This window comes from Cordyceps militaris (genome assembly GCF_000225605.1).
Source record: "Cordyceps militaris CM01 unplaced genomic scaffold CCM_S00005, whole genome shotgun sequence".
NCBI classification, from domain to species: Eukaryota; Fungi; Ascomycota; class Sordariomycetes; order Hypocreales; family Cordycipitaceae; genus Cordyceps; species Cordyceps militaris.
This window is the reverse complement of record NW_006271973.1, coordinates 1160633-1172792: the sequence shown is the minus strand read 5'-3', so window position 1 is coordinate 1172792 and position 12160 is coordinate 1160633. Positions and strand designations below refer to the sequence as shown.

General features: G+C 53.5%; 2 protein-coding genes across 2 annotated transcripts; both read left to right on the top strand.

Moving 5' to 3' along the window:
* Positions 1-6829: 6829 nt before the first annotated feature.
* CCM_06736 (uncharacterized protein) lies at positions 6830-9390 on the top strand (the record flags this gene model as incomplete). The annotated part of the gene is made up of 4 exons (XM_006671876.1): positions 6830-6870; positions 7096-7772; positions 7828-8236; positions 8286-9390. 4 exons carry the CDS (start codon positions 6830-6832, stop codon positions 9388-9390), a joined length of 2232 nt encoding a protein of 743 aa, XP_006671939.1.
* A 1440-nt stretch (positions 9391-10830) lies between these two features.
* Positions 10831-11097, top strand: CCM_06735 (uncharacterized protein; the record flags this gene model as incomplete). Its single annotated transcript, XM_006671875.1, has 1 exon — positions 10831-11097. The coding sequence occupies one exon, from the start codon at positions 10831-10833 to the stop codon at positions 11095-11097; it is 267 nt and encodes an 88-aa protein (XP_006671938.1).
* Positions 11098-12160: the final 1063 nt, after the last annotated feature.

Below are 12160 nucleotides of genomic sequence, written 5' to 3'. Positions count from 1 at the left end.
TGAAAAAAAAAAGAGTTTGGATTGGGCAGAGAGCGCCACACTGGAGACTTTTTGTATATAGGCAAGCTGTAAAAAGCGATTTGTGCGTGTTGAAGACGGGTTGGAAAAGGAGAGTGAGGATGCATGCAATACCCCCTTTTTGCGTTGTTGTTTTTGTTTCAAGTCACCTCGTATTGAGCAATTGTTTTTACTTGTGCTTCTATTCGCGAAAAGGGCATGCAGACGGGCTCGGCGTGGTCCTGATTTTTGGGTGTCAGTGATGAGACGAAGCCGTGCTCCGCTACGTTTCTTGAAGATGACGATTTAATGTGAATGACTGTGGCTATATCACGGGACTGTTCAGTCTCAATTCCAAGCTTTCCCCTAAACATTGATATCCTATGATGACGCCCCCGCGATGTATGGACTGCTGTGTTTATCATCCGATGCTGCATCTCGTGGCTGCTTTCAATTCTGTCCGCTGGTTGGACCAGCCATTCAAGGAAGGATAGCTTCCTTTGGATTTCTTTGTCGGCAACTCAGCTTGGTTTGGCTGGGGTCTGGTAGCCTACATGACAAGGGTCATGAATCATGATTCGTGTTTCCCTCTGCTTCCCCCCCCAGTCGCACATCTGGTATGGCCTGATGCATTCAAAGCCCCCTCTCTGTCCATTCTCTCCATACCGTAGATCCGCTTCCGGCGGTTACAATGGGGTTTTCGATATCCGTTTCCTTCCTTGCCTATGCGCGGCTAATAACCAACCGGATGTTTTGCATTGAGAAACTAACTACCTCGCATGCAATCAACTCATTTGGCTCGCCTGTTGGCGTCAACCGCCCTGTAAGGAGTTTCTTTCGTATTCAAGACTACGATGCAGCTTCCAAAGGTGGAAATTCGTCTCAGAAATCTGCCAAGCCTTTGGAACCGCGCGCTCCCGACGACATGGTCCCGAAAATCGACCCAAATCACCGGGAGGCACGCGCCCCTCTTCTGGTTATCACATCTCGTAGTTAGAGAAAGGAAGCTAAAGAATCTTTTATTATCCTTGCTGCCCCCCATTAACAAGGGTCACGTTGGACTGGCAGGGTAGCTTTTAATAATATGTCGGCCCGGAAAAGCGCACGCCGCCAGCGAAAAAGATGCTTCCTGTGACTTTTACACATGCGCACGGATAATGCAATGCGCTGTTGTCAATCGCGCGCGCGTCCACGAGCCCCCAGCTTCTTCACGGAATGGCACACAGGAAAAATGCGTGATGACCTTGTACCTACCTGGCTTTCTTTCTCGCCCCTTTCTTTAGGTTGTCTACGCTTATTTCCAAGAGACATATTTGGATACCGAGATTATACTGAAAACGCCGCAACGTACAATTTCCCAACGCTCAGTGTCTTCAAAGTGTTGAGCCTGGACCAGCGCATGTTATCTCAGTGGTTGTTATCTCATCACCAAGAAGAACGTGGGGGCTATGGTTATTAAAGGACGGATACGTGGCGACGCCCGCCTGTTCCCCTCCTCCTCCCCGCACCAGAAGGGATCCCAACTTCCCAAATGGGCATGTCCATCCTCTGACCGCCGGTCTCGGTACGTGAACATCTGGTCATGATTTGACAAAGAGAAGGTACAAAAGTGGCCTGTTTGACTGTTCAACCTTGAAAAGAACGGAAAAGTCTGCGCACTCTTGTCGGCGGCGCTGTGGCTGTAGCGTTTGCGGCTGAACCGGCTCTCGCGCCGAACGCTACTCCGTATTCCGTACATTGCCGGCCTCGTACACATCAAGTCCGAGCGAAAATAGTTACTGTCTTTGTCCTGTCTGGCAATGGAAACAACGGCTATGAACTGTTTCCATGTGTCACGTTTTTACTGGGAAAGACAAAAAGATAACAACTGTTGATACCATTCCAAACCCCGTTGCTGGTACTATTGTCGGTGCCGGGCTACGGAGTCATCCAGGATCGGCGACCCCTCACCCAGCGCGACGACAAAATATGCAACGCCTGTGATAAACTCTAGTTCGGTGCAAGAAATGGAAGGGTCGGGGGCCAAAAGGGGAAAAAAAAAGAAAACTCTTCAGTTGCCTGTTATGGAAGCACATCCCGTAGGACCAAACCGTAGGCAGCCCCTTTCCTGTTCTTTCCTTGAGTCATCACGGAATGACCGATGACACTTGCGCTCGTTGGTGGAGAAGAGCGTTCCCCTTATACATGCAAAACTATCCCCTAGGCTTCGGTCGCCGTTTCCTGTACTCTTTCCATTCCTGCCAAACCCAGGAACGGCGCATGGCCGAAACGGGATTCACAACTGCCGGCATCGGGGGAATCTGACCTGCTTGGCGCTGGCGCGCGCAACGACCACCACCGTCTGATGTGTCGAAGCGAGAACGGGGAGGATCGGCACCGAAAGACCCGAGTCCGTCCGCCAAGTCCCCGAAGACAAACAAGAGAAAGGCATACAGAGGTTATTTTTATTGTGCTGCGTCATCAAGACTGTGAATTGGAACACTGTCTGAGGCGTTGGGACAATGTTCGAGTCCCTTTGGGCATATGCAAGCCACGGCTCGACATGGGGTGCTTTGTTCCTGTTTGAGACATGTCTCTGAAGGGCTTGCGCGTCTTCGATATTCGACAAGGAAGAAAAAATATCCCGTCAAAGTGACTCGGAGTAGTGACCTGTTGTGTTTGCAAAGGCCGTGATTTGTCCTCACTAGACCGGGACACTGTAACTTTCCAATTTTCTTCCTTTGGTAGTGTTTGCTTCGACGTTGATGAGGAATCGGCACAAGGCGCTTACACGGAACTAGAGATCTTGCATCTCTGGAAACGGCGGCGCCAAGGCATTGAGTATGGAAGCTGACCAGCATCGTGTATGGAATATACTGTTCATGAGGTACTTGGGCTGGCCTTGTGATGTTATTGTGCACTTGAACCCCTACAATTCATTCGGTGGTATATGTGCCATCATGCACAGCACCTAACCACTAACGGATACCCTATATCGGCAAGGCGGGCAGACCCCCCCTTTCAATGCGCAATGCTTGGTTTTACCTTGTTTTGAAATAGGTGAGCAGGATACACAGAGTCTGTGTCACGATGAGCGATTGTCGACAGTTCATCTGACAAGGCCATGGTAGCTTAGGACGCCATGCTATCTGCAGGGTTCTGTTCAGCCCGGCGCCATGAGATGTGTGACGACAGGCCCGATCACGACTCGAGTCAAGTGCCGTGGCCCGCAAGTCCGTCATCGACGAAAGGCCCTGCTTTTCCCCTTCTCCTGGTCCATTCCCACATGGCGGGCTATATCAGCTGGAGCCAAGTGCTGACAGGGCTACACTGGGTCAGCCTTGCCCAACCGTGGAGTGGCAGCATGAATACGATCAATACGTCTTATTTCTGGTACCGAAGACGCTTATCGTTTCCAGCATCCAAGGATCGCACTGGTGAGAATTCGCACCACAAAGAAGGTTGTCGGGCAACTTGACGACCCAACATTGCCGGTGGCCCATCATGGGGCTGGCGACTTCTGCTCACCATAGTTGACGTTGACTAGCAGAGTGCGATGGAGGAGACGTTAGATTGAATCATAGTCGTGCCAGCTTCATGCGTTGGCTCTGGTGGGACAGGAAGCCAAGCCGTCGGTCACTGATCTGAAGCGCGGCGCTCGGCGTCGCGCCCCATGAGCGCACTGACGGGCCCGCCCCATGGCGGCGCCGTCTCGAGGAAGTTTGGGCTCTCGTTGATAAGATCGTCTAGTATAGAGGGCGACTGTTAGCAACTGCTGTGTTGTTGATTTGGTGAAACCGATCAAGGCAGGGCTGTTTCTGGGATAACCGGGTGCAGATGCACAGCCAAGAAGAGCGTTCGTCGCAACCAAGAACAGCAAAATAGTCGCCAGCCTCGAATGCACATGAATGCATGAATGCCACCGAGCAGATAACGGAGGCGCCGAAGATGCAGTCACATTCTAGTACAGCCCCAGGGTCGGGCCTAGAGAGGCTAAGGCCGGAACGCCCCATTCGAGAGGGCATTTTCATCCACAGCGGCATCCACACGCACGGTGAGGGCGGTGGTGAAGACAACGGTCGCAACTCAAATCATCTCATCTGCCGAAGGAGCACTGTTCGTTCCGGGAACCGGGGCAGCGTGGGAGTTCTTTGCCTGCAGTCGCTGCAGATGGTTGACTCAGGCCACGAGATGGCGCACGCCCGCAGCAAAGTGGCCATCACAGGGTTCGCAAGACAGGGTCAGGTGTGCACGAAAGGATGAGGGACGACGGTGTAAAAATCTCAATAAAATTAGCAACCAGCGACGACGACGCAGTGGCAGTGGGCGCGTACGCTGCGGGACCGACGAGAGCGAGCTGATGAGAAGACTAGGCGGCTGTTTGCGCCGCTTTTAGCGGCCCAGCCATTCGATCCTGGTGGCGATGGAAGAGGCCATCATCGCGGGGGATCTTATCGCGGACGGGTTCCCGGTTGCCAGCAAGGAGATGAGCGTTTTTGTAGATGGAGGGAGACGGATTCTGATCCAAGAACCTTGACTGCTTGAGCGTCACGCGGCGCCGGCCGGCCAAGCCCAGAGCGCGCCACGGCCATCTACTGATACATTGCAGGGCGGCGATAGTGTGTTGCAGATTGAGCAGGTTTCAGGGCGCAAGAAATGAGAACTCAGCGCTGTCTTGATAGATGACAGGTCCATATGGCATGGGTTTGTTGATTCCGTGGCGCGGCCCAAATCTGGAAACTCGGCAGTGATGGAATCTTGATCCCTAGCGCCTCGGGAAGTGTGACAGGCACCGACATTTGATCGAGTAGAACTAGCACTCTGACCTCAACAAGACAAGACTCAAGAGGCACGTAATGATGGACAAGCGCATGTCATGATGGTTGAGCGGCAGGCAAGTTGGCTCGTTCACTGATGAGCGGAAGCACTGGCCAGCGGGAAGGTGCAGGCAAGCCATGTCAGGGTCAGAAATAGAATCTGTCTCTGAATACGACCGGGGTTCTCGAGACTGTTTGTTGCAACTAGATTACATGAAAAAAAACTCGTTTTTTAAAGTAACCTAGAGTAGGCATAACTAGCTTATTAGTCGGTGAGTTGGAGGTTGCAAAGAAGAACGGGCGAAAAATAACTACGAATTCTTCAAAGTTGCTCAGGCATTGGCAACGTATATTAATGCCGCGCCACGAACAACGCCCGCAGCATCTGTGTTAGTTGTGCTGGTACTGGTAGAGCTCGCACCCCATTCCGTATTCTGAATTGCCGCTTCCGAACTGTCTATCTTGGGTAGCAGTGTGTACGGGGCAACTTTTCTCTCTCTCTCGCATTGGTCCTCTTGGGTGAAGAAAGGCACTGGTAGACGGAAAACTCCGTCACTACACACGAATAGGCGTCTTGGGGACAAAGGCTACCTACCTAGTTCGTTGGCTACAAATGACACCACCGGCCCAGGAACTGGGAGGGGGGCATTGTGTGGCGGCGACGCAGAACCCGCCCCCTGGCCACTGGCTGCAGATGATAATCACTCGCTTGCAGAATGGGGAATGGGGTCGACGTTGGCGGTGCAGGGTTCCAGGGTGAGGTGAGGTGGGAGAGGTGACGGATGGCTGCTGCGAGAGGGCATGAAAGAGAGGATCGTGAGAGATTGAGGACGGGAAATTAGGTAGCGACTGGTATTGTTCAGCATTGTATTCTAGAGCGGCCGGGACTGGTGATTGTCGCGGCGGGCAGGCACGGGAGTTGTTGCCAGCCTATTCTTGACCGAGGAGTGTTTCTGGCGATGGTAATCTGTACATATTACGGAGTATCTGTATGTACTTGGTATCTTCGCGGGGTCATAGTACCTTAGTAGGTACAGTTGTATGGACTCGACTATTGTCCACAAGCAGCAAGCAGCAGTTCCCACCAATTCATTCCAGGCAACTGGTTTTGCCACTAAATAAGTCGACTAACTACCTATGTAGCAGTTCGTGCTTGCCTGCCCGTCCTTGCTCTTTACTAATAATTTCAAGTTTGTCAAAGGAACCTCCATCGGCAACCCACCCACCATCCCGGACAGCTAAAAAGTTATAGCGCCTTGTTTCCCATGGACAGTACCTACTAAGGTACCCACTGGAAACGCTCCCCCCCAAAAAGAGCCGCTAAAATACGCCAAACTGCCCACCTACCTTAAACCCATGCCTGCCTCTCTTTCATGCTCCATGCGCTTTTGTCTTTTCCTTCTTCTTCTTCTTCTTCTTCTTCTTCTTCTTCATTAGTGCGTCTATCCGCTCTCTCATCTTCCTCTATCAGTTGTTGTGTATCTACAAGACTAGACATACTCTCCTCTTTTCTTCCCATCATCCGCGTCGACGTGCGGCTACTCATCAAGATTCAACCTCGAACCTCGAGTACCCCTTCAGCGATTTCAACGCCAAAGCCCACCGAGGCATCGACGACTGCCGCCGCCACCTCCGCCAAGAAAGCTTCTAGGAACCCGCCCGCCCGCCGCCCACCACCACCACCACCACCAAACAACACAACCACCATCGCCTCACCCGTGCGGCCGTGCCTCATCTTCTTTCCATCTCACCAGTCGCCCCCTACTACCTAGCTCGCCCGCGAATTGGCCGTTTCGAAATAACATCTCTTTTCCAACAACTCCGCCGCTTTCACCAATTCTGACACCGTATATCGCTCTCACACATATATTGGTGCGCCTCACGCCGGCCCGTTATCAGTGCCGCCGCCGCTCACCTGGGCCTTGCGCCCCCCCTCCGCTACACCTCGTCCTACCTGCGGCGGGATACTTTTGCAATGTCTGCCAATCCCCAAGCGCAGGGATCGCAATCCCAGCGTGGCCAGGGAAAGGCGAGATATGCCACATCGTGCACAGAATGTCGCCGTCGAAAGCAAAAGGTGAGTTGTTGAATTGGTGCTGCTTCCTAGTTGCTGTTTGTTGGGTTGAAGGCCATTGTACTATAGCCCAACCCCAGCCCTGACCGTTGGTTGGTTGCGCTTTTTTAAATCATTCGTGTACCAGCAGTCGAGTGTATAAGCGACGAGCAAGTGTATAACGTTACCATACATTCGTCATCGCCCCGACATGCCGCATTGCTACTGACCCCTACTAACCTTCAAAAGTGTTCCCAAGGCCAACCTTGCACAAATTGCCTTCGAAGATTCCCTCAAACAACATGTGAATATACAACCACCCCCACAAGAAGGTAGGTCCAAATTGCGGTACCACTCCACAACTCGTTTGCTCAAATCAACCCTCCGTAGATCATCAAGCCAAGGAGGTACGCGGCCCAACGATGTCAAGGTCGTCGTGGAAGGCCCGGCCTATTCGCATCTCGACGTGAGCGAGTTACAAGACGCCATTCTGCAGCTGGAGCGCGAGACGCGTGACCAAATCGAAAAGAATGGCTCCCAATCGTATTCTGTCAAGTTCCCCCGACGCCAAAACTCGGGCCGGGCCTTGAAAGGCTCACAAGACACGGAAAACGACGAAAGCAAGCTTCATTCCAAAACCAACAGCGGCACTGGTGGCAAGGAGCAGCCCTTCAAGATTATTGTCAAGGACGAAACCGGCATCCTGAAGCCCCAGAACATGCGGACCCTGCTCAAGACGATCCTCCAGGTCCGAGTCAACTTTGCCAATAAGATTGTCAATGATGAATATACCCTAGACTCGAGAGCGCTGTTGCGCATGGCGGAGCGCGCGACGAGACCACCGCTGCAAGTGAGCAGTTACGAAGATCACCTCCACAACTTGCCCATGACCCTCAACAAGTTAAACATTGAGCTTGTTCGAATATGTACTTTTTACTCCTGGCAGATCCCTCTCCATATCGTGTTCCTAACAGTATATAGATTTGCAACTACTTTGCCGATTTAAAGCAGTGGTGGATGGCGCCCCGAACCCGACGAATCGATTCATGAAGCACTGGGTCCCTCTCTCCATCAAGTCGCCGCTCAACCTGCAAATCATCCTCTACACGTCCGCTTGCTTCTTGAACGAGACTGGCCAGGTCCCTAAAATGGTCGTCTGGGCACACAAGAGCGCCGTGCACAAACTTATCAACGAACACATCGCCAAAGTCGGCAAGAACCTCAGTGATGAAGTCATCATGGGCACCGCCCAGATGGTGCTAGACTCGTGGTACTGGGGAACGACCGAGGAGATGCACGCCCACATGCTCGGCCTGAAATCCATGATTAAAATTCGAGGAGGCTTTCAGACCTTGGGCATGCAGGGTTTCCTCGCCAAGACTGTCATCACGTAAGACACAAATGCAGCCAACATGTTGCACTACTAATTCATGGCCCAGGGATGACATCACCATCGCCCTCGCTCACGAAGTCCCGGCCTCTATGTTTGACAAGGAAGGATTCGAGTTTAAAGATGAATTCATGGTGCCGTACCAAGTATCCTTTAACTCACCCCTCATGTCAGACTGGCCGCCATTTGCTAGCTCGGCCTCTACGCTCAGCCTACACCCCAACGCGAACCAGCTTCTCGACGACATGCGAAACCTGCTTAAACTCGTTCTCGACCTCCCCGAACACCAAACGCCAGAAAATCTCCAAAAGGTGGCCGAATTGGCGGCCTGGACCTACCAGCGCATCTCCATGCTCCCCGAGAACGTGCCCAAGCGGAGCTGCAAGGAGCAGCAGCAGCAGGAAGACTTGCAGATGCACCAGCAGAGAACGCAGCAGATGCCGCAACACCACGGCCAACAGCCAACGTTGATAGATGCCGATTCGAATGCGGACAGAACCTCCACGGGCACGAGTGCGCGCTGGGACGGGTCCTCACCGGAAAACACGTACGCCAGCAGCGTGTTCGAAAGCGGTACGCCAAAAGACGAGGCCTCCCTGACGCCCAACACGTCCCCCGCGCGCAGCGGCAGCGACCATTTCGCGGCGGCGGGCGCGCGTCCGGACCTCATGTACCGCGTGATTCGTCACGTGGCGCTCATCTACTGCCGCGCCATCTTGGCCCGCTTGCCGACGAGCCAGGTGTGCGACTCGAATGAGTTTCTACAGATTTGGATGAATATATGGGAGGTGCCGCTGGCGCAGTGGAAGACAATTCTCGGCGTCTACCACTGGATCACGATTGGACTCGTTCCGAGCGGGCACGACACGGCGCCGGCGCGCTTCTCCAAGATGCTCATGGTGGTGGCGCTGCTGTCGATCGGACTGGACAACTGGCACATTTGCATCGAAGTGTCCCGGGCGGCGCTGAAGCTGCAAAAATGGCTGCGAGAAGGACATCCGGTCGCGCCGGTAGGTATCGTGGGGGGTGAAGCCGGGGTGGCCAAGTTTGGGTTCCCGATCAAGGAGGACTTGCCGGCGGTCGCAAAGTATGACGGGATTGACTTTTTGGAGGGGATTGAGGAAGACATGGACGATGCGGACGAACTTGTGTAAATGACATGATGATGTTTTGGAGTTTCTTCTCTTTCTTTGGCCGATGTATAAATCTCTATTTTGGGGGAAATTGGGCGGCAAAGATACCACAAGAGCGGGAATTTGGCGTCAGCGGGGAGGCAATACTTTTGGGCGATTCGTTCTCGCGGGGTCGGGCAAGCACCAAAGGTGTTGACATTTCTATGTACTTATTTGATCAGTTGGACAATGAATGACTTGATGCGCTCATGAATTTGTTCGACTTGGAAGTGCATCCCATGGCTTGTATCACCTACTTATGAGAGCGATACTTTTATAGCTCTCGTAGTTCTGAGGTACCTAAGTAGCCTTCAGGTGCCCACTAAATACTGGACTAGGAACAGCTGCACTGCAAATACAAATTGGGTCTTGGAAATTTCGAGCCTCGTTCTTTACGGAATTGCTCAATCATTCAGATTAAAAAGGAGTAAAAAAGTCAAGACACGACAAAAAGTAAAAACATACAACAGCCGGTGTTCGCTGGTCGTCACCGACCCAACTACTAATCTGCCGATGGACAGCTTGACTTTTGGGGAGCGGACGGGACCCAGTTTTTTCTGTCCTCTATGGTCGTATGTGACTGTTTCTCACGAGTTTCGGTATATAATTGTGATGAAGCGGCGGTGATTTTGCAGCTTCTTCAATCTACGAGATGAAATTATAGAGGCAAAACATACAGAGTGCTTAACGTCCGTCTTGACAAGAGATGTGCATCTAGACAGGCCTTAGGCAGTATATCCTGCAGCCTTGTTACCGCCCGTAATTAGTTGGAACAGCAAATCAATGGTGTGGGTGGGCAAGAGAGGTGAATGGTGGGATGTTTGCATGGATAGGCTGGCAGATGTAGTGCTCATGCAAGGCCACGCTGGCGAAGTACGATGGGGAGGCTACGGGACTACATAGTTACGGAGTCGGGACGAAGAGTCAACTATATAGATGGCGGTTATGATTGATTACAGAACGTTGAAATGCAATGCTCAAATGGAACGCGGGCTCCGGATCATCATGGTCTACTGGGTTTCCTCGACGGTTGAGCAGGTCAACCTTGCACGATGCGGGAGATATCAGGAACAGCTTCGAATACGTAGCCGGGGGGTCGGCTTATTAGCTGCATGCACTTCCACGTATGATGATGGTGTGCAGCGCCGCGAGGTGGTCTGTACATGCACCGTGATGTGTAACTTTTGGCTTTTTTTTTTCTGCGCCGAGCCGTGATTTGCCCCCAGGCCATTCCCGCCCAGTGAGCTGAACTTTCTGCGGTCCATCATTCTGCCACCACAGAAGAACTATATCGACCAAGACATAACCTCTGGCTTTTGCCCTCGGCCCCTTTTTCCATGACTGCAATTCCAATGTCGTATTGACCAAGGCGGACGAAAAATCCACCCATCTTCAGCGCCGAGTCGACACAGCACACACACCATGGTGGCCGTGTCTATGAAACGAAGCCGGCTTCGGCATCACAACAAGTCGGCGGCCCCGCGCATCCGCATCCTGCTCGCGCGCGTCTACCTGCAGACCTTTGACGTCAGCCACGTCGAAGAGCATGATGACACCGCTGTCGTCGTCGTCGCGGGCTCGGCGCGCAGGCTGCTCGAGGTCGACGACGAGAGGGCGCGGCGCGAGCGTCGATGGCGGCACTGTACAAGGCTGCATATCGAGCAGCTGTATCGATTTGAGGAAGCATAAAGGGATCGCTGAACGCTGAGAGGCAGGCAAGTGGGGATGAGAGACAAAAGACAGTGCTGGATTGAGAGAATCAAACCGCTCAGACGCGGTGTGAGCTGGGAGCGCTTGAGTGGAATTCTAGTTATTTCTGCACTTTTCCATGTATATACATACTATAACTCATGTTCTTTTGTACACGCCACTTGTCGATAACTTCTTCACCAAGGCGGGGCGCATCATGAAACTATGATATCTAGGGCAAGATTGAGCAGGGGCACTTGTGTGGGTGCCGTCTAACTGTATGATATCATGCCTCCCCGCATTTGTTCTCAAGAACCCCAACGACTATTTCTTTGGCCAACACACCTAGGTGTCTTGGCACTCGTCTCTCTCACATGTCACATGCATTGCAGTGCTTTCCATCCAACCCCAACCACAAAGCAGACAGACCATGGCGCCAATCGGAGTTGCCATCATTGGCAGCGGCATCTTTGTCAAAGAGCAGCACATTGTGAACCCCCCCTTCTCCGCCGCCGGAAGCACTCCTTAGTCCCCGTCCGCTAACCTGCTTCACCCCAGCCCGCCATCCTCCAATGTGAGCTCCTCTCCCTCAAAGCCATCTTCTCGCGCTCCCTCCAGTCCGCCGAGGCCGCCGCGTCGCAGCTCCCGACCCGCCCGGACCTCTACGCCGAAGACGCGGCCGGCCGCACCCTCGCGGACCTTCTCGCCCGGGCCGACATCTCCGCCGTCGCCATTGCGCTCCCCATCCCCGCGCAGCCGGCCTTTGTGCGCGCCGCCCTGGCCGCCGGCAAGCACGTACTTGCCGAGAAGCCGGTCGCGCCGGATGTGGCGGCGGCGCGGGACCTGATTGCCTACGCCGCGACGGTGGGGGGTGGTGCCGCCGCCGCCACGCTGTCGGTCGCGGAGAATCAGCGCTACTTTCCGCGCTTCACGTGGGCGCTGGCGCAGACGGCGGGCAGGGATCTAGGCCGGGTGACGCATTTTGCGGTGCGCGTCAGCGGCCTGGTCGGCAAGGACTCCAAGTACTACAACACGGCGTGGCGCAAGACGCCCGCGTTCCAGG